This window comes from Sceloporus occidentalis, unplaced genomic scaffold (genome assembly GCF_023333645.1).
Source record: "Sceloporus occidentalis isolate IW3139 unplaced genomic scaffold, rSceOcc1.0.p SCAF_1, whole genome shotgun sequence".
NCBI lineage: Eukaryota > Metazoa > Chordata > Lepidosauria > Squamata > Phrynosomatidae > Sceloporus > Sceloporus occidentalis.
In genome coordinates this window covers 296,606,622-296,628,887 of record NW_028316981.1, presented here as the reverse complement: position 1 = coordinate 296,628,887, position 22,266 = coordinate 296,606,622, and the positions used below count along the sequence as shown (strand labels likewise).

Below are 22,266 nucleotides of genomic sequence, written 5' to 3'. Positions count from 1 at the left end.
TCCCTGAAGCAGCTAGTGCGGCGGAAAAAAGGAACTGGGGAAAGAGCGGGAAGGCAGGGGCCTTATAACGGGTGGGCGCCAAAAAGTTTCTATATGTTGCAAAGTAAACTTTGCCCAGTGATTCCAGAAGTTTCCGAACAGCACTGCGCAGGCGCATTGAAACCCATTTGTATGATTTGCAGAGACCACGAAGAAGAAATAGAGTGAACTGTTTTACATTATGATAACATTTCTGGCACTTTATGAATATAGAGCAAAAACTTACACTCCAAGAAGCATGATGTAATAAAGTTAATTTTAATTTCAACTAATATACAGTATTACATTTTATTTTAATTTAGAAGACAGTAATTAATATAATTCCTTGTTATATATAAATAACAATTATACACCGGCAACAAATATACATCTCATTGTTCATGACTCCAATATACAATCCTTGTTTACAAAGCAATGATTTCTCTAGGAAAGCTACAAGTATCTTATCCATGAGGCATTATCAGAGAAAAAAAATCAGTAACAAAAACAAGTTTTGCATGATTACAGCAGCTAAGAAACCCATATTTTCAAACCCTGTGTTAAGAAATCGAAAAGTCTTAAACATCACACCATTTTATCTCACTGTAAGTCTTACAAATTCAAAAAACTGATCAGCATCACAAATATGCAGAACATCACAAAATCTCAACACAGATGAATCCAAGTACTGCTAGTATTTTAGAAACTTACAACAACTTGAAAAAAACTACATTCCTGTGCATTATTACTTTAGTGGCCTGTTGTGTAACTCTATGCAAAAAAAGCAAAAATACTCCGAATACTTATGTTTGGGTTTGAAGTGTGTTAAGAGTAAAACACTAACATTTCAACAATATTTGTAACATGCAGATTTAAATTTCTGGGACTGTCATCCTACCCATGCTTATGTCAAAGCAGTCTGGCATCACAGAATTGTCAATACGGTGCTAGCTTACACTTCTGTCTCCTAAAGGCCATTCCAATGAGGCACGGTGTGTTGTTTTTAATGCCAGTACATCTTGAATTATACTGAAAGCCACCCTAAAACAGACCTCAAACATCCCAATGTCAGCAGGCCCTACCTATCCTTCTATGGAAGTCACTGTCATGACCAAACTTTCCGTATTTGTTCTATAATACAAAAGGTAATGTGCTAAACTGCAGTCCAAGACTTGAGCAATCAACTGCCTCTAGCAAATCCTGAGCAAGTTCTCAAGGTTCTCAGTGTAAATATATTCTCCTCAGGCAAAAGAAACAATTAATTTTTAGAAAATTAATCAGACTTCCATCTAGGTATTTTAAAAACCTGTAGATTCAACAGTTCTCAATGGCTCTGATATTTTAAATAATTTTTCTTGCCTTTAAAAAACAAATGTGGCAAGTTTGTATTTTCCTGTGGTGGAGGGGATGCCTCTGAAACACAGGTTTAATATTAAAAATTAATCAGTTGATGCAGTATTTCACAAGTTCCTGCAAACACTTTCTAGTTAGCTGTAGCTAACTACATCATTAAAAATCACAAACATTTGCAACATGAAAAACGTTTCCAGTGATATCTTTTTGACCAATGTTTTGCCAAGATCCAGAGATGTTCATGCATTAGGATTCAGCATTTATTTCCAGTTCCATGTAAACTATACGGTATCAGATATTTTCCACAGCCACTAACTTTCAATTTATAAGTCACTTATAATGATACTTCACTGAAGGTACTGTGAATTACACAAGCACTGTTAACCTACCCCCCCCCCCCCATGAAGCTTAAACTAAATATTAAAGCAGAAATGGGTTAGTCATAGAATTGTAACCACTACTGCAGCACTAATGCTGCAGCCCTGCACAGTGCTAGGTTGCTTGAATCTGCTGGAACAAGTGGAATTTGAACAGCATGTATACGTTGCAGCATTGTCACTTGATGTTTAAGGTACTCAGATCCTTTGCTTTCTTTAATTACTTAAGTATTCTTGTAACTTGTTAAACAGCTTGTTATCATGGTATGAATCACAACATCAGGACAGAGTTAATATTTAACTCCTCACTAGATTGCAGTATGATCACGCTGACCATTAACTGTAGTTGCAAATGATGCTGACCTAACACACTTTTTGAACACACTTTTCCCTCAAAATCACAGAAATCACTGCTACCATTTGTTATGAACATAGTCCTACCTGATACAATGTTCATCATTTGGCCATTTGTTGAAGAGTCTTAGTTTGAAAGTGCAACTACCTATTCTTTACACTGAAAAAAATATACTGACCACAAGAACTGTATCTTTAACAACTGAGATTCCTTATATAAGGCAATGCAACCAGAGTATGACCTGTGTGGCTTAGCATTAAGCATGCTACACGTTAATTTCTTCAAAATAAAGGTCCAGTTTAACACTACAAGGACTATGGAAAATATACATTATTAGTGAAGTGGTCAGTTTGTCTGCGGTGAAGATTAAAACATGCAGAGTAACAAAAGTAAAACTGGTTTAGCTGAAACAGCATTTCAGTAGTTGCTTCAAGTCTTAAATGAAATCTCTGTGATGAATTTTCACTCTTCATTAAGCACATGCTTGCATATATGTATTTAAAACAGTATTGGTAAATACTTAAGATTCTACTGGGTCTTTGTTATCATGCACAGCAAATGCCATTCATATGCATATAATGCTGACAAATGATTTTCAGTTCTGGTACAGATGCACAGACATTCCAGAAAATAAGTTATTTTGTATAGATCTGTCCCTAAAATCCTTCAAGCTAAGAGTGGCTTTTTCTATCATGCCCATGTTTGAATACTAAGCAGCCCATAAACTATGGATAAGCTAAAGAACTGCATTTAGGATGACCTGACTTCATTGATGAGCCTCCCAAAAGTGAAAGGAAAATACACATATGTACAAGTGACAACTCTGTTTGAGCCCTAATGTTAATTTATTTAAAACCAAATCTCTATTAACCTTTAACAAACTATTTCCCTGATCCATCTGTAAAAGACAAAATTACCTTTACATATTAATGGGTTTCAAACCACAACTAAATTCTAATAAAGAGGCTTTTAAAATTTTTAACACAAATGTCTCTAGTTCAAAAGAGGTGATACCAGCATATAAACAACTGTGAAGGACAAGAATACTTGCAATGATGTTCAGTGTCTAGCTTCCAGTTTTCCCCACCCCTAAATTTTCTCTTCCCTGTCTCTTTACCGCGCTTGCTGTCTCTTTACCTCACTTGCACATTACTATTCACCTACAGCTCACAATTCCCATATCATGGCAGCAGTGGTGGGATGGATTTTGAAGGAGTGAGGGAAAAGATGGGAAAGGCACTGCTGAGGTGGTCGAAATTTCAGAAACCAAATGCTCCTGCCCATCACAAAACGAGCAATGAATTATACAAAGTGCATTTTAAGGGGAAAAGTTCCTTATTTCCCACATTCCATTTGATTTTTGTAAAGCGAGGTTATTTTGGTTGCAGAATACATTACTGAAAGAGCATTCTCCAAAGCTATGGACTGATGACTCAAGAGTTCAGTGGATTTAGACATCATCAAATATTCTGCTTCGTGACATTGACAAATATCTTCCACCAGGCTGATACCTGTAGGGTATATAAAGAAGCTATGTGTAGAGCTTACATTACAAATGATCAATTTATATATTGTTTTAAAAAAGAAGAAATTACAAAATATCTGTAGTGAGGTCGTATGTTTGCTCTCTCTAAAATTTTACTTTTAGCTTGTCAAACAAATATAGAAGACCCAAACGTATAAATTGCATTTAGAATGTAAAATCCCAGCAATGTAATTCCATGTAGAATAAAAGACATAGGAATAAACTCAATGTTAGTGATATTTACAGTAGACCAATTGAAATGAATGCTGTTTTAAGTAATTACCTATGTAAATATAGACATATAACACCAGTGCTTAAGGATTTGCACTGGCTGCCTATTCGCTTCCGGGTGCAATACAAGGTGTTGGTTATTACCTATAAAGCCCTAAATGGCTTGGGCCCAGGGTACCTTGAGGACCGCCTCTCTCCATACAATCCGCCCCGCACACTCAGAACATCTGGGCAACAGTTGTTAAGGGTTCCAGGGGCCAGATTAGTTTCTACTTCCAAGAGGGCCTTCATCACCTCGGCCCCCAACCTCTGGAACTCTCTGCCCATTGAGCTCCGCTCGGCCACCTCCCTGGCCCAGTTCAAAAAGGGGCTGAAGACCTTTCTATTCAAACAGGCATACCCCGATGCGAGCCCCGAATAACCTCACCCTCTTCTTTATGTCAGTAGTGGCAAGCTGGCTGGAGTGTTTTATTGGATTTTAATCTGAATGTATTTTTATGTATTGTATCTTGTGGAATGCTGTACACCGCCCTGATTTGTAGAAGGGCGGTATATAAATAAAATTATTTATTATTATTATTATTATTATTATTATTATTATTATTATTATTAAATCCCATTTATTCCAATGAGTTTACCCTAACTGGGACTAACGATTGATTTTGTCTGTCTGTCTGTCTGTTTGTGTGTGTATGAAATCTATACAGTAGTCCACTCTTATCCATAGTTTTGCTTTCTGTGGTTTCTGTTACCTGCAGTCAGCCATGGTCTAAAAATAATTTGTAGTCATCTCCCCTCCCCCCCCTTTGTAGTTTTGCTCTATGCAATTTCAGTTACCCTCACTCAATTGCGGTCCAAAAACATTATTGGTATGGGGTTTGGTACTATCTGCAGTTTCAGGCATCCACTAGGGGTTTTGGAACATATCCCTGGTGGATAAGGGGGCACTATTGTACAAATCTAGAGGATTATATCATTCAACTGAAGAGATGACTCCCCTTCCCCATTGGTTTGGCTTTCACGTATTATTTTTTAAGTAATTGTGTAAGATTTCTATCCCTGAGCTCATAAGGGGAACACTGACTTCTCTTGCTATACAGTGGGCCAGCCTATGGGAATTCACCAATAATAGCTACAGGGATTGAGAGAAGGAAGTTATTAATTATGTGCCATCTTGTTATCTGTTGCTGGCTTTTCCTTCTCATCTCCAAAAGGGTTTAAATCTCTAAATATTGCTCACCTTCCTGAATCAGAGTCAAGAGGATCTTCATTAACTGAGTCAGCATTAAAATCCATAGGTTCTGCATCTTGGAGTAGCTCCACTCTGTCCCTTTCATTCCTTCCATTTGACCTGGTGTACTTAGAGGCTACTGCTGCATGATAAATAAATATAAATAAATAAATAAACAAACAAACAAATAAATAATCTAAAACATTTAAAAATATTTAAAACAAATAATGGAACAACAAACTATTTTCCAATGTTAGGAATCTACTGCATGGACTCTGTTGTTGTATTTCTCCTTCTGCTGCAGTAAGGTGGAATTACATCACAAAGTGTTAACTATTACATGCGCATTTTGAGAGAGCTATAAAATGTGTAAAGATAAACTTCAAGAATACATTTTGGGCTGCTTCTCATACTTCATGTCTCCAGGAATCAGCACTAATCACTACTTCATGATGACAGAAAATTTCAGTACAGTTGAAAACCAACCACAGTCCACATTTTTAAGTAGTGACTAGATGTATTCCTATGTTCAGGCCTTTTAGCTTCTTTGGTTTTTCTCAATATACAAACAAAATAATAATAATAGTAATAATAATAATAATAATAATAATAATAATAGTTTATATTCCACTTAATCACTTGGAATCCAAGCGGATTACAACAGTAAAACAGGATACAGTTAAAATTACAAAAAACCCTATCCCTCCCCCTTCCCCCCAGTATAAAAACATAGTACTACTATGTACTGTATTGAATTTCTGCTACAAGGAAGCACTTTACCACACCACAAAATTATTTTTGTATGCACAAAAAAATGCTCAAGGCTACTCAGATCTGAAATAGTGACCAAGATTATGATATTAAATGCATGGATCAAAAATGATAAATTCTTACATCTGTTTGTACTCGTCTCCGTGAAGCTGGACTCTTTTTGGTCTGCTTGAACATTTCTGTTTCTAGCAGAATCATCACGGTTGTTTCCATACCTTTCTTTCCATTCCTGACCCAAAATACACAAAAGACACACACATATGCAATCCACATATTACTTTTGACAGTTAGTTACAATTATCATTTAATAGTTTATTATAATAAATTTGTCTTTTCTAGACAAGCAAAATAATAACAATTCTTATATAATAAAAATAGCAATATAACAACAGATTTAATAATCTATTTCTAAGATATTCTTTTTACTGTGATGATATTAAATCATTCCTGATATTATGAATCCTTTCATATAAATTGTGACCTCCAAAATCTATACCAGAGTTTCCTGCTTGGAAACATTAGCTGGCATAATAGAAAAGAATCCATCTCCCAGTTATGAGTTCTAAAATGTTTCCTATTTCCTTAGATAAGTTTGTGGTTGAAAAGACACACCTTCAAGCTCATGAAAACTAACATCACTTTTCTGGGATAACCCACAGAAACAGGAAACAATCAGTGTTCAACACAGAACTGAGCAAGCCACATACCCTTCTTCTGTTTTCTCCATCTTCTTGTCTTTGACGCTTTCTTTTTTCTAGAAAGTTAATTTAAATATATAGTGAGACAGAAATAATCTTAAAACGCACTGTTTTAAAAAAAAGAGCTTGTAGAATATTTAACAAGGGGTTAAATTGGGGGTTAAGGAGAGTTGTGTGATGGCCTTACATATTTCTATTTTCTTTGGGACTAATTCAGAGCGCACCAACCCAACATCTTCTGCTGCTCCTGAATCATATATATGTTGGGTTCCCCCACTATGGCATTTCTCCTATCTTCTGAGAGGAATTTGTGAAAAATAACAGAGATGGAGTGGAACAGACAAGGCAAGGATAACTGAGAATCAAATGGGTTTAGGTACCCCTGCTCTTCCCTGCTTGACAAGGAGGTAGCACCAAACAGACAAAGCAGTGAAAAAAACACTCACACTTTCTCTGTTCCTCAGTGAGATGACAACCTTCTTCCTGCCTCTCTCCTCTATAGCAGCTGACCTCTACAGCAGCTGATCTCTTTCCTCACAAGCAATTCAATGAACTAGTGGCACCGGGGATGGAAAGTGTCCCTTGTTTTGTCACTGGGCTCACTCCACTGCCTATCAGTCATAACTGGGAAACAGGGTGATGGCAGACAATGGTTGGGTGAACTCATTCTCACAGAAGGAAAAACAGATGTTGTTTCATTTGAGTGGATTTCTCCCATGGTTGTTGTGTCTGAATATGTTCAATCCTTGCCCTTCAGTGACTGGGAATATGGAAGAAATCACTGAATGCCTTGGATTGAAAGCAGGGTAGAGGTGGGGAGAAAAGATAAGAAAAAGCAGTTCCACTTTTGATTTAGAAGATTTGGGGTTCTGGGGGTTCTTCTAAACTAGTAATAGGGGTCAGTGGTATCATGCCCTTAGTTTCAACCTGGGTTACTTCTTGGGCTGTCACGGCAATGGGAAGGTGTTTACACACCTCCTGTTGCTTTTCCATGAACCTGCTGCCACTGCATATTCCATACCTGCTCCTCCTGTCCCAAAAGCTCCCACTGAGGCCCATAAAGGCAGAAACAGGAGGACCTAGATACATTCACATGGCCAGGTGCTCCCTCCCAGTGTCAGAGGTCCCAGCGGGGCCTTCAGGACAGATGAAAGGCATTGGGCATGTGAGGCTACTCAGTCTACTGGATGTTTGGTAGTTTCCTGGGAACTCCACTGCAAACAGCTGGTCTTTTTGGACCAGATTAAGGTCCCTTTGGATCAGGGTTGGTCGGGGATTGCCAGTTTGGTGTCTCAAGTGGCTGAACCCAGCCTGGGGCTAATGGCCTGTATTGTCCAGACAGGATGATGTGAGACCAGGACTAACACGGGCCTTTTGGCCTATGTGTACAAGCCCAATATGTCAGTTTGGAGAGTCTTGAGCTTGGGTGGATCTAGGAAGTGTCATTAATGTAAAAGAATGTGTTATGTGTAAAAACACAATTACAACCTTGTGTTTCCCCATGCACTCTTGTACCAAATTGACGGTGTTTTTTTTGCTAAGTCTTGGCTAGCTGGACCATGCAACTAGATGAAAAGGAAAAATACAATTTAGTGTCATCCATATATAGATCACACTTCCATTTCTCATTTCGGTATGACCTCACTCGACATATTTTAAAAAACAATTGGGATAAAATAAAATTGATGTTGCTCAGACAATAATATATTGCATAGTAAAAATTCACTTTTTTACCTCTTCGAATTAACTCCTTCCCTTCATCTATTAAGTCTGATGTCATCTCATTGTCTCCCATAAACTGCTGGAATCCCAGAAGATTCAAACACCGGGTTCCTAAACTGATTAAAAATAAATAATAAAATGTTTATTTCTGTGTCAAATAAATAAATAAATAAATAAATAAAATATTAATTGCCAAGAACCGTTTAAAAACTATAGACAGTAGCTGTGAGATGTACAGTTGATCTCAGAATTCCACTTGGGGTAAGATTTAGAAGAAGACTGGGCTCATGTTGCTCTTCTCTGAGTCTTCCCTGCTCTCTTTATCAAGAAAATAATGAATGGGAGTGAAGGTTCCTGTTTTTAAATTAGATCTTGGAAAAGTTACTCTTTTGGACTATAACTCACAGAATCCCACTGGGATTTTTCCAAGCTGTGGTTCAAATCAACTCTCTTTGTCACTGACACCCAAGTTGAGAGGAGCAGAGTGTGCGGGTGTATTTGTTATGAATCTGACACCTCCTCATTCCACCCAAGATAGAATCATTGGAAGAAAGTGATAGCTCAAGAGTTGCTTTCCTTAAAAAAGAGCTATTGCAGCAGAACTGGGGGTGCAGATGGGGAATCCCTATCAAGAAATTTGCCAGTGAAAGTCATAGCTAGCTAATAACACACATCATTGAAAACATTTAGGCAACAGGTGTTAGCCACATAGCTCATAACAATTGGATTCATTCAGATATGGAACAAGATGCCAATAATATGATGGGTAGAGATTTCTATGGTATAAGTTCACTTTAGCTGCTACTACCTAACTCAAGAAGCTTATTTGTTGGCAAATATTGACTCTACCATTATAAACATCACTAACTGGAAACATGGGGGAGGTGGAAACTAAGGACGTATGGATGACTAAACATTTCAAGCATGATGGTGACAAAAGTGCTAATGTATATATGTTTGTACAGAGAAGATATCCGAATGTTTTAATTTTTCTTTCAGCCTACTGGGAATAGCTGAATATACATTTAAAGCTGGTTTTTCTGGACAAGAGGGTGGCAATTTCAGAAAAATCAATATTTAACAAAATAGATTTAAAGAATTTGTTACCTACCTGAAGTAAGTAGCAATACATAGAATGACAACAAGCATGGGATAATAGATATAAAATCCATCTGCAATGAAGGACAATACTTTCATGGATCCCATAATCTGGAAGGTAAAAAGCAACAGAATTGAAACTCCCTAGTAGTGATAGGTAACTGCTCAGATATTTTTTGTTATAATATTGTAAAGCCACACAATGTTTACTGAAGTAATATTTTTCTGTATATGTGCTATATAAACTGTAGCAAATGACAGCTAATTTTACTATCTACATGTTACTGAGTGTACCAACATAACCAAGAAGAAAGGAAGCATATGCAAGTGGCTCAAATCAGTTTTTCCAGGAGGAGGAGGAGGAGGAGGAGGAGGAGGAAGAAGAAGAAGAAGAAGAAGAAGAAGAAGAAGAAGAAGAAGAAGAAGAAGAAGAAGACTTCCATTAAGCTATGTCTTGTCCTGTGCTACCATCTGCTGGAAAATGGTATACTGGCATTCTGTGGTAGTTTATATGCAAGTCAACATACTGCTTTTAACATGTTAACACCCCTGATATTTGTAAAACTGACTCTTGATCTCCTACATATATCGTAGTATTCAGTTTAGATTTAAATTATGTACAACAAATGTACAGAGGTGTTGTTTGTAATCATCCCCAAATCAAAAAACTAACTCTCTTCTCCTATAGAACCAAAGCTTCAAGCAAAGTACTGTATATTCCAGCAGCATTAGAACACATTCTTCCTTGGGACAAGCTGTCATGGAGTTTATATATGCTAGGTATTTTATTCTGTTGTTAGGTATAGGTATGAGAGAGACCTGTTGGCCAGGTTAGATAGCAAATTAAATACTACTATAAGCACTTAGGAATGCTGTGATTACTAAGGGCCAGCATGGCTTTTCATAAAACAAATCATGCCTGACTGATCTTATTTCCCTTGGACAGATGTAACTTGTGGGGTGCCACACAGTTCTGTCCTGGGCCTAATGTTATTCAACATCTTTATAAATGACATGGATGATGGAATAGAGGGCATGCTTATCAAATCTGTAGATGGTTCTAAATTAGGAAGGGTAGCTAATAGCCAAGAGGAAAAGATCAGAATTTAGAATGGTTTAATAATTGCAGAGCTGAGCCAAAATTAACAAAATCAACTTCTACAGGAATAAATGGAAGGTACTATAGAATCACAGAGGTGGAAGAGACCACAAGAGCCATCCAGTCCAACCCCCTGCCATACAGGACTATACAATCAAAGCATTCCTGACAGATGGCCACCCAGCCTGTGTTTAAAAACTTCCAAAGAAGGAAACTCCACCAACTTCAAGGCAGTGTATTCCACTGTCAAACAGCTCTTACCATCAGGAAGTTCTTCCTAATGAATCTTTTTTTCCTGTAATTTGAATCCATTGTACTATGTCCTAGTCTCTGGAACATCAGAAAACAAGCTTGCTCCATCCTCAACATGACACCCTTTCAAATAGTTAAACATGGCTATCATATCACCCCTTGACCTTCTCTTCCTCAGGCTAAACATAAACAGCTCCCTAAGCTGCTCCTCATAGGGCATGGTTTCCAGACCTTTTACCATTTTGGTCACATTCCTTTGGACACATTCCAGTTTGTCAATATTCTTCTTGAACTGTGGTGCCCAGAAAAACAAAATACACAAATATAGGACATGTGAGAGTTAGCTTGACAGCAGTACATCTGAACACAATCTAAGCATCTTGGTAGAAGACAATGAATTGAAAGTGTGATGCGGCAGCCAAAAACACAAAAACAATCTTAGACTGTATCAACAGGAGTATAGTGGCCAGACTGAGGGAAGTAACAGTACCATTCTATTGTGCTTTGGTTAAACTTCACCTAGAATACTGTGTCCAGTTCTAGACACTACAGTTTAAAAAGAGTAAAAAACAAAAATATGTGCAGAGAAAGGCAACCACAACTGTAAACGTTTGGAAACAAAGCCCTGTAAGGAACTAATTAGGAAGTTGGGTATGTTTTGCTTGAATTAAAGAAGACTGAGAGGTGATATGACAGAAGAACCATCTTTAAATATCTGAAGGGTTGTCCTAAAGATGAGCAATCTTATTTTTGCTGCTCCAGAGACTAGAACATGAACCAATGGATTCAAATTACAAGAAAAGAGTTTCTACCTAAACAATAGGAAGAACTTCCTAATGATAAGAGCTGTTGACACTGGAACAAGCTGCCAAAAAAGCGTGACAGACCTTCATTCTTTCAAGTCCTTAAACAGATGCTGAATTGTGCTTTACTTCTATTTTCCTGCACGGAAGGAGAAATAGATGACTTTTCTGGTCCTTCTCATGATACCATTACCAGACAAAATGTAAGCTCTTTTAAGTACCGCTGGTTTCAACAGGACACGTAAGCACATTCTTTAATAAAGGAGGCTTAAAAGAGCTTTATTTTAGGAAGGTTGTATTTAAAAATACAAAGTGAAACAGAATAATGTTAAATGGCAAAGAGATAAAAATATGTAATAGAGAAACAGCTTCCAGGCAGCAAACAGCACCAAAGGAGGTATCAGATTATCTTAATTACAGATTGTACAGATCTGTTTACTTACAGATGTATACGCAGTTGGCTGATCAGTGGTTCGTTTAGAAATGGATGAATCCATATGAGTCAAGCCCAGGAAATTCAGACATAATGGAGGAGTCAAACGGCAGAACAGCCTACATGAAAACAGGTGACAATTCTGAAACCATTTTCTTCTGCATTTGGCATCTACCTCTTCCATCTGTTATTACTAAGGCATGACCAATCAATTATATTGTAACTTTATAAACAATTAAAAGCTATACTGATATATATCAGAGACAGGGAAGATGTGGCCCTTGAGATGTTTTTAGACTGCAACATCTGTCAGCTTTCACTGTTGGCCATCAACATCAATTGAACATCATTCAATGCAGTTCAACATCATTCATGCCTGTTACATGTATATCTTGGTGTTGCCCATCCTGAACTACTGGAATGTTGAGAACTAAATAAATATGTTAGCATTCACTATTCTTTATGCAAACTTTCCTGTTTGTCAGCATTCACAAAGTGGGTTTGATCTAGAACTTGGAGAATGGAACAGGCAGCAACTGATATGGGGTGACGACGAGTGTAGGGCAATGAAGTCTGCCAATCCTTCTTCTGTGAGAAGAGATCAGGATGTACATCCAAGATTCAAGTATGTTATACTGAATTTCTCTCTTTACATAGTCCTTGACTATTTAGGACTAGCCAAGTAACAAAATAAATTATCTACTCACATGCCACTGAAAAGCAAACTATATGCATCTGTCTGATGGTGGGAGGCTAAATAATAATAGTTGAATACACGGATCCTGAAGACAGTAGAGTAAACACAAATACTGAGGAAAAAGATGGTAAAGAAGCAAGCCATCTGCAAGACAAAAGATGTAGATTTTGTTTGCATTCAACTAAGGATAGACACAGATTCTTAGTTACAAAGAAAACAACAGACTAAGTTGTTATGTGTTCTTTGTCCAAAGGGACACAGTATGAAAGGAGAGTATGAAAAGAGAAGGATGCATATAATATTGCTTACGCACTGGACAAAACATAGGCCAGCAGTATGATTAAACTGTCCTTTTTAGCCCTGCATTTTGATAATGATGCATGGTCTTAGGGTCAGTTCAAATGTCTAATTTTCTCTTTAAAGTAATATGATTGTCTATAGAAATGATGTTATTCATGTGGTCAGCTGCAGCTGATTGATATATTTCTGCATTCTTCCCTAACGGTAACCACACATATAGGTGCAGTCTCACCATGGTTCACATTAGCTGCACTTAGATATCTATGGGTTACTCAGGAAAAAGTTTGGACTCATTTTCTATGTTCCAGAGTGCCATACACAAGAAAAAGTGTGATTAAGGCCTGGGTTACCAGTGAGCTGAGCTTTTGGTTTATGGATGCTATGCAGCTAGGTGAGATGCCAAAGATGGTTTAAACTTTCTTTAAACTTCTAGAGCAAGGGTGGATGGGAAAACCTTGCCTCTGCAGATGTTTTGACTTATGCTTCCCATCAATCCCACCCACCATGGTCAATTGTAAGTGACTGTAAAACCAAAGGTCCAAGAAATCCCCATTAATGAAGCAGAGAATAGTGGACTGTAGTTAGTCCACATTTATCCCTTTGCTTCACCTCCTGACATTCTAGCCCAATCCATTCAACAAAATTTCACTGTCCTGAGTTCCATCCAGTTTACTTTTACTGACTCTACTGGGAATAAACAGGCTTAAATCAAAATTATTCCTGCTAAATATGATTCATACAGAACTTAATGCATATTGAACTGTGTAACTATCTCAAGTGTAAAGATATATCCTTATATACCAAAGTCATTTAACCCACAGTAAATACTGAGGAATCATTCAAGTCACAGTATTTCCCATTTCTATCCACAAGCTAGACAGTGAAGAAATATGAAAACAAATTAAATTCATTTGAAATGTGGTGCTGGAGAAGAGTTCTACAGATACCTTCAACTTCCAAAAAGATGAATACATGACATAAAAATAGGCCTGAACTTTCCCCAGAAGCCAAAATGACTAAACTGAAGCTATCGCACTTTGGACATACTAAGGGTCAGAATGACTCATTGGAAAGATAATAATGCTCAGTAAAGTAGAAGGCAATACAAAAAGAGGAAGATCACATTACGGATGGATTAAGTAAATCAATGAAGCCACAGCCTTCAGTTTGCAAGACCTGAGGAGCGCTGTTGCTGATTATGATACTTAGAAGTCTTTCATTCACAGGGTTTCCATAAGTCAAAGCTGATTTATGGCAACAAATAACTATTTATGTATTTATTAATGGTATTTATATTTTGCCTCTCTTGGGATTCAAAGCAGTTTGACAGTTTGATAGACAGACAAATGATAGGTTTTTTTAAAAAAAAAAAACCTGTGTTAGAAGTCTCAAATGTAAGTAAAGATTTAGGAAACTGACCTCTATGTAGAAATAGTTGTAATTCTTTTCTGCTAGTTGTATGAAGACAGCAAACAGGGAGAGAACTGGCTTTGTGCTGAAGAATGTACATTCCGACCACACGACAATGATAGAAAATGTGGCTAAAATAATGGCAAGAATCCTGTGGAACCATGGTCGCAGAAGACACTCCCAATACCATTCTGGGGGGAGAAAATAACATGGAGGTTAGTAAAGAAGTTCTTAAGTAAGGCAACAGAAAGGGAAGAAAAATAAATTTAAAACTGTTTGTTTCTACTAACAGCAGATCTAAGCATGAGCAATTTTACCTGAGAAGAGAAGCAGGCTGGAAGATAGTGCAGGATATATGCAGAGATACCAGTTGGGTTGGCCAAGTGTTTAAGAGTTCAACTTTCAAGCCAGCATGGTGTAGTAGTTTGAGCATTGGACTAGGACTCTGGAGACCAGGATTTGAATCTCGGCTCAGCAATGGAAACTCACTGGGTGGCCTTGGGCAAGTCACACTCTCTCATCTTCAGAGGGTGGCAATGGCAAACTCCTCTGAAGAAACTTGCCAATACTGAGATAGGTTCACCTGAGGGTCTCCATAAGACGGAAACAATTTGGAGGCACACAACATGCAGAGGCACTGAAGTGCCCCAACATCTTGTTTTATTGTTAGCTGCTTCAATCTTTTTGGAGAAGCAGGATACAAATTATCATTATCATTATTTCAAGACCTATACATGCACCTATAGGCCTATGGAGGAGAGTGAAGGGAAAAAGAGAAAAGTTTATGAGAAATGTATCTTTAATAGGTTGATTTGAAGTCTTTGGGCTAATCCAAGTTTAGTCCCAGCTGCCTTGCCATCAATGTGATTTGCATAAGTGGTGAACAACGAATCCCAACCATTTCAATGGGTATGTATCCACTGCTTTTATTATATTATATATTTATCATATTATAAAACACTATATTTTATTATTTGACTGACAGCACATACCAACAGTTGGTGTGTAGAGGTACTGGGTAACTTTGCTTTCAGGTTCTTGAGGCTGAAAAGTATGAACAAATTGATGAGTGGCACTGGTTTCATTTTTTGCCACATCCTCCAGGTAAAAGGCTTGTTCTAACAGAATTCTCCACTGGACCTGTGTACGGCGATGCCTTTGAACTGAATAAATAACCTAATAAAACAAAACCAATGTTCCATTTGTTCATGGCAATAATAAGTGAGTAAGGAAGATAAATACATTTTATATACATGTTATTCAAATACTCCAATATGTGATTGCCTGACAAAGTATATTTTATCCTCACAGTACATACAATATGCACACAACCAAATAAAATTGGTAACATGGACAGCAATTGCTAAAGCTACCAATTTTTCTTTTGATTTATATTTACATAATCAAATGTATTATGAGCAATTAAACATATACATATTTGTTTTCCATTGCCACTCTTTTCTCTATATTTCTTTTTGATAATTGTAACTATAACTGTCTTCTTCCTTCCTTGTAATATCCCTTGTAACCATCAGAAAATGTTACAGAGCTACTTGTTCAGAAACATTGAGAAATAATATTTTGGAAACCATATAGAAAATTAGTTTCTAATTAACTAATTTGTACAGATGTCTTCACATACTAAACATTCTATTCAGGCTAGTTCTCAGTCCATTTAATAGACATTTAAACTGTCACTTAGTTACCTGCTTATGAAGTTTGACAAGGCTCTTCTCTGTTGGATAAGTATTGGGTCTTTCTTCAAAATCTTCATAGTCATCCATGTTTCTACCCATTCTTTCCTGATACTCAGTAGGACACTGAGATAAAAAGAAGGTATGTCTCAATATTGGCAGCATGACACACCACTGTATTAACCACACTGTTTGACAGGTAACAGGAGCCTTACAAATGGAATCTGAAAACTACTTGCTCTATTTCTCATTGCCTGCTAGCTCCTCTTTCCCCTTTCTATTCCAAGATTCTCCGCCCGTAAAGAGAGTTGTAGGGTATTTCTCACCCCTGGCTCATTCTGTTTTTCAAGTGTTATTCTGTTCTACCAATTTCTTGCAGTGTTTGAGTTTAGATGCAAATGTCACTGCATCTGAATAATATAAAAATATAAAACAAAACCTTTTATCTTTTGCACACTTTCAATGGCTGTTTGTCAGCATTGTTCTCCTAATCTACTGATACTGTTTTAAACAAAACTGGAATAATTTCATCAATATGTGGTCAATCACAGGCTATCAGGGCTGGTGACCACAACAACTGCATGGCACAACATACTGTTAACATGGTTGTCTGAGAAAAAGCATAGCTCCTACTACCACTGTTTTGAAGGCAGGGAAAGAAGAGGGAACATATCCTGTTGTCCAAGTAATGAGGTCAAAACTCACCTTGCTGTGCTGCAGTAGAAGTTTCATAACATACTAGTGTTTGTCAAAATGTGATATCGTAAAGTTCCATTAGTTACCTTTTTTAATATTGTATCCACACACTTCCTTAAAGGGTGATTGTATTTGATACTTTCATTTACTTTGCTGACCTCCTGTTTGAAAGAAATAGATATATTTTTCTCTGCATGTGAAGTTAAGTCCCTGAAATGATACTCAACTTAAACATTTAGATAACAGTATAACTGTAGGCCTTCTGTCAAGCTACCAGTAATGCAGTCTAATTAATCATTTTGACTGGAAATCTGTTTGAACACAAGATAAAAGCATCGGCAGATAAACTCAGTTCTAAAGTCTTCTTTATACTTTTTACCAGAAATTCTTAAAATTCCAATAAAACTTCTGGATCCACAAAGACTAGCAAAAAAGAATAGACATGGTCTGAAATGTAATTACTTTTACTAGCAGGAATTAAATTAGTGCACATTATGAGCAGATTTGGATAATCATCCAAACTGAGGTGGGCAACTGCTGTGGGGCTACGTGTCACTTTTCAGCTTGGTCAAATGCTCAAGATCATATTTCTTGTTTTTCGTACATCAAAAACATGTTAGCAAATTAAAGTGCCTCCATGCATATCACTACCCAAAGATTATTTTTATGGCACAGATCTGGGGTGGGGAAAGTGTGGCTCAGGGGTCACAGAAAGCTCCCAAGCAATGTTTGCAGCTCCCAGTGTCCACAATTCTTTTTCTCTGAAAAAAAATATGTGACTATTTTTTGGCCCCAAATGCTCCCGCAAGGTTTGGGAGTCAATTTCTCCATGTTTTTGCCTATTGGCCATTTTAAACCCACAACAGGATTTCTCCTCACCCCCCCCCCCCCCCACTTACAACTGATCCAGAAGATGACCTCAGTATCATTTTCTATTGGAAAAAAGGCCTCTTCTAGCTCTAAAATGGCCTAAGGATCAAAAATATAGACATTGCTGCCATGCCCCCTAGATAAAGAAGTCTGAGTGTGTTTGACGGCAAAAAAGATTTTCAAACTTCAGGGGGTGGTACATCTGTCCAAGGTCCCATGGGAAGCAGTTGGCCTTCTAACCTCTGACAGGTTCACACTCTTAGGGTTTATAACTGTGAATGAGATGTGGTAAGCCTCAGAGTTGGACACTCCACCCTTCTTTAAACCTTTAGGTGGAAGAGAGTGAAAAGAGAGTATTCACTTTTTATTAAGCTACAATTTTCCACCACATGGGAACCTGGGAAATTGTGATTTACTGTATGTACTCATGTATAAGTCTAGAAATTTTAGTAAAAAAAATGACCCCTAAAACCTGGGTCAACTTATCGACAGATCAATCTACTTTAACTACTATCAAACAAGGAACGCTCCTCTTCTCTGAGTAGAGTGGCAAAAGCCGAGAGCTTAGTCCATCCCTGGAGCACCTAAAAGAAGCACTCCCTCTTTTCTCTGCTGTGGTGCTACCTCTGATGTTTCTGAATGCCTGGGCGAGAAAATGGTGGCAGTGGCAGCTCTTTGGCATTTCCCCTCAAAGGAGCACTGAGAGGCTTTGAATAAGACAATTATGTGTGTTTGTCAGCTTTTCTGGGTTAAAATCAGGCAAAGTTAAAGGCTGTAATAACTGCTAATGTAGTCACCATTTGCTTTGCTTTTCTACTGTTTTTGATGTGTGTGTGCATGTTTTCTTAGCTCCTCTTGTGTCTGGCTGTCTCCCTCACACATTGTGTGAGTTCCCTCCTTATCCATTCACCTTTTAGGGTGAGAACAGTTATTCTTGCCAGAATTTTGTAAGTTCTTTGGCATCATTTTAGTTTGCTTTGTTATCTACATCCTTTGTTATATTTTGTTAAGGTTTACCATCAATATCCATGGTTCATATCAAAATCTATAGTTTGCCCTCCGTATCTGCCCTCAGCTTATACACAAGGCTGGCTTATAGTAGAGTATATACGGTATATTAGTTCTAGTTAGCAGAAACAAGACAGAATAGCAAAACATTTCTAAAGCAGGAAATTGTATAAATACTGCACTGGATGTAATCCAATGATTATGTGACATTCTTTCTTTCATCAACTTAATATTTACTTTTTGATATTTTCTTCTCCCACAATCTCCAAAGCACATTAGATTCTTAACTACTTCCTGCCCACTTCTGCATTTGGGTGGCAGGGTTTACTTGCCTCCATAATATCCTCCAAGTTTTCTTCTGCATCTGCCTTCTCAGTCATCAGTTTAGCAGCCTTGAAGTAAGTCTTCATAAGAAGGTAACCTTTCTTTGCTCCATTCCAATGAGAACGTGGAATTTCAACCAAGCCATATCCTAAGAGCAATACCAGAAGAAAGAGGCCCCAGGTGTTGGCAGCAGCTATTCCAATTGTCTGAAGTTGACTCCTAAGAGAGACAGTGAGGCCAACAATTTTACATGCAATAATTAATTATGATCTTTGTTCAAAACAGAAACAACATGAACTCACATTTTACAGTATCTGAAATAATAGCAAAATGCCTACTGTTTCTACTTTATTTTTACACTTCTCATTTGGCTAAAGATGTCTTTAACAGAGCATGGTCTCTATGTATTAAGTGAAGTTAGGATCTATTTGTTTTCTGTTTACCTTTCTATCTTCAAAAAGTTCCAAGGAACTTATATGGACTTTCCAGATGGTCTATTATACAAGGGCTATCCAGATCCCCACAGTTCTGACAATATGAAATATTGTGTAACAGAACAAAGACGATCTATTACTTTCTACTGCCATGTTGTTTTACACATAGACTATGAGCAGCAAATGCAATCAACCATGAGTCAATTAATCCTTACGAATCTGCTGCAATGGATTATGCAGCTTTATAGATCACACACCACATTTTTAGCAAAGAAGTGACAGATTATACAGGTTTTTAAACCACTGAGAAACTAGTATTAGCTAGTACTGACTATTCTTTCAGTTCTACATCATCTATGCATGATAAATACTAATTATTTCCCGTAATTAAGTTGCATGAAGAGACAGCAAATCCCTCTAAAATATTAATAAGGAGCAGACTGATGCCTTGAGATCTCTCCTTGCTAAACACACCCGAAGCAGGAAGATAAAAAACTAGGAAAATTAAATGGAGAATCCATCATATTAGGGAAAGGTATATTATGCAGGAAGAAATGGCTGACCAACTAGAAATGTTAAAAATGATACTGAAATCTTGCAATGCATGTTATCAGATTTGGAAAGTTAACATCCTATCTTTTCAAGAATTGAGAGTATGAATCAAAGAAAGAGGCTGGCTCCACATGACTATGGGCTAGAAAAGACGGCCCTTTAAAGCTGCTGTTTGGGCAGCTTGGGAGCACGGTGTTTATACGACACATGCTCCATGCTGTCCTGAAGCTGTTTGGAAGTCGGGCAGACACCCAGACGTGGGTGGGTTCAAGGCACTCTGGCAGCACAGCATTTGTATGCCACCAGAGCAGTTTGAAACCAACATGTGACTACAGCAGGGTGGTAAAAGCTGCTTTTTCCCCATCTGAAAAATGAGATCTTTGCCACTCCTTTTTCAGCAGGCTTCAAGCCTCCCCCCCGCCCCAGTCTGTTTCATCCCTAAGTGTAAGACTTACACTTCTTAACTGGTTTCCTATAATAGAGCTATCCTATAACATGTCAAATCAGAGTGAAATCCCAGATTTTAATGAGGCTTACTCGGTAGGTATAGAATTGGAGCTTCAGGCAATTAAGAAAGAACAGATTGTAATATAGGCTTGGAAGTTGCTGTTCAAAACAATAAAATTCAATTGTATAGTTTTTTGTGGGTTTTTCAGGCTATGTGGCCATGTTCTAGAAGAGTTTATTTCTGATGTTTCGTCAGCATCTGTGGCTGGCATCTTGAAGGAATAAACTCTTCTAGAACATGACCACATAGCCCGAACCCCCCCCCCCCCCCAAAAAAAAAAAAAAACAACCTAGGGATGCTGGCTGTGAAAGCCTTCAACTTCACAAAATTCAATTGTACAAGCTACTTCTGACTGCTTAAAGCAATACTGTGGTTCCCAGTCTATTTCTACCAACAAGTTGTGTAATACTGCTTAATTGAAAATGAAATTCAAAGTAAGTCCTTAAAATCAAACTCCATAAGAAAGATTTAACTAAACTGTCAGTGATATAACTACTAAATAACAATCTCAGTCTTCTAAAGATTTAGAGTATTAAAGGTTTAGGAATCTTACCATTGTAGGTTAATCTTTGGATTTATGGCCACATATATTAAGAATGCTCCAAAAATCAGAAGGTATGTCCCATAATAGATAGCATTCTCAATTAGTGCAGTTTTAATCTTTCCAGTAATAGAAAAACCTCCTGATCTGGCATATGATTGCATGAAGGGCAACAAGATCCTAGAAATGAACAACCAAATTAATTAGGCAAACTAGTTTCATGTTCTCTATCCATTTTTCATGAATAGAAACAAATACAAATATAATCACAAGTCTTGGGAAATAGTGGCATAAACTTGAAACTATTCACTCCCCAGCTGGGAGGGCTGGTCATGGCACAGAAACCAGCACATAAAACTAGTTTCAGGATTACCACTGCAGCATTTACACATTTGAGATTAATGCCACTTGCTGATATCAGTAAATTCAATGGGCTATCTGTGACATTTGCTGAATCACTAGTAGGCCCAGCACCACATGCACAGCATGGGCAAGTGCTTCCCACAGACCAAACCTGTACCCCATTTTAATCAAAGTTATTCTGTTTCACTGGAACCTGAGGAGGAGTTGAACCAGAATATGCTACTCCTAATGTTAAGACATTTGGCATTTCTCTGTGAGCAAAGATGCACTTACACTAATTTTACCAAAATCCATCATTTTGACCAACATATAAGTGCTGCAGCTTATAGCGAAGCCCTATTACATTCCTTGGAACATATTGGTCTGATTCGTTTCAGTCATTTCAGAAGTTTTTCCAGCTCCTTACCAAGTTAAGAACTGTGATGTCCAGTACACTACACGCCAAAAGATAGGCATAATTCCATCAGGAATATAACTCCATGGTTTGAAACATTCATGTTTTCTGTAAAAAGGGTAAGATTCAGTACCATGCAAAAGAAAAGATATATAACATATAGGGTTTTTTTTAAAGAATTTGTCTTCAAAAATCCTATTTAACTTTTCAGTACATAACAGCAGGAATTATATGCTGCTATGAAGTAACAAAGCCCATACCAGAGCTACATAAATTTTAGGCAAATTAGGAAAAAAGTGTACAGTGCTAAAACATGCCTGCATAACATTTCACACATGCATCAAGTTGCAACATCCAAATGTTTATCATAATCATGTGCATCCTGAAGGTAGAAATGCCAAGGATGGATCTCAGTCCTTGATACTATATACAACTTTACGGGTATGTAATGTTATGAAATAGCCCTGCAAGTCACTAAAAAAGTAACCCACAACTCTTATTAGTCCTGG

At 37.4% G+C, this 22,266-nt stretch overlaps 1 protein-coding gene across 2 annotated transcripts in view; it reads right to left on the bottom strand.

Moving 5' to 3' along the window:
* Positions 1-278: 278 nt before the first annotated feature.
* Positions 279-22,266, bottom strand: part of LOC149324110 (G protein-coupled receptor-associated protein LMBRD2) — a 26,515-nt gene continuing 4,527 nt past the window's right edge. Inside the window, exons 4-18 of one of the 2 annotated variants that reach the window (XM_089496571.1) lie at positions 21,770-21,865; positions 21,013-21,180; positions 18,974-19,184; positions 16,850-16,924; positions 16,080-16,193; positions 15,366-15,549; positions 14,383-14,564; positions 12,674-12,807; positions 11,977-12,085; positions 9,393-9,490; positions 8,294-8,397; positions 6,569-6,615; positions 5,985-6,090; positions 5,100-5,232; positions 279-3,614 (exon numbers count right to left, since the gene is read on the bottom strand). In XM_089496571.1, the coding sequence (XP_089352697.1) occupies positions 3,554-3,614; positions 5,100-5,232; positions 5,985-6,090; positions 6,569-6,615; positions 8,294-8,397; positions 9,393-9,490; positions 11,977-12,085; positions 12,674-12,807; positions 14,383-14,564; positions 15,366-15,549; positions 16,080-16,193; positions 16,850-16,924; positions 18,974-19,184; positions 21,013-21,180; positions 21,770-21,865 (1,822 nt within the window). In that variant the 3' untranslated portion in view covers positions 279-3,553. The remainder of the gene's footprint in view (positions 3,615-5,099; positions 5,233-5,984; positions 6,091-6,568; positions 6,616-8,293; positions 8,398-9,392; positions 9,491-11,976; positions 12,086-12,673; positions 12,808-14,382; positions 14,565-15,365; positions 15,550-16,079; positions 16,194-16,849; positions 16,925-18,973; positions 19,185-21,012; positions 21,181-21,769; positions 21,866-22,266) is intronic. The other variant, XM_089496579.1, reaches the window with a different exon arrangement.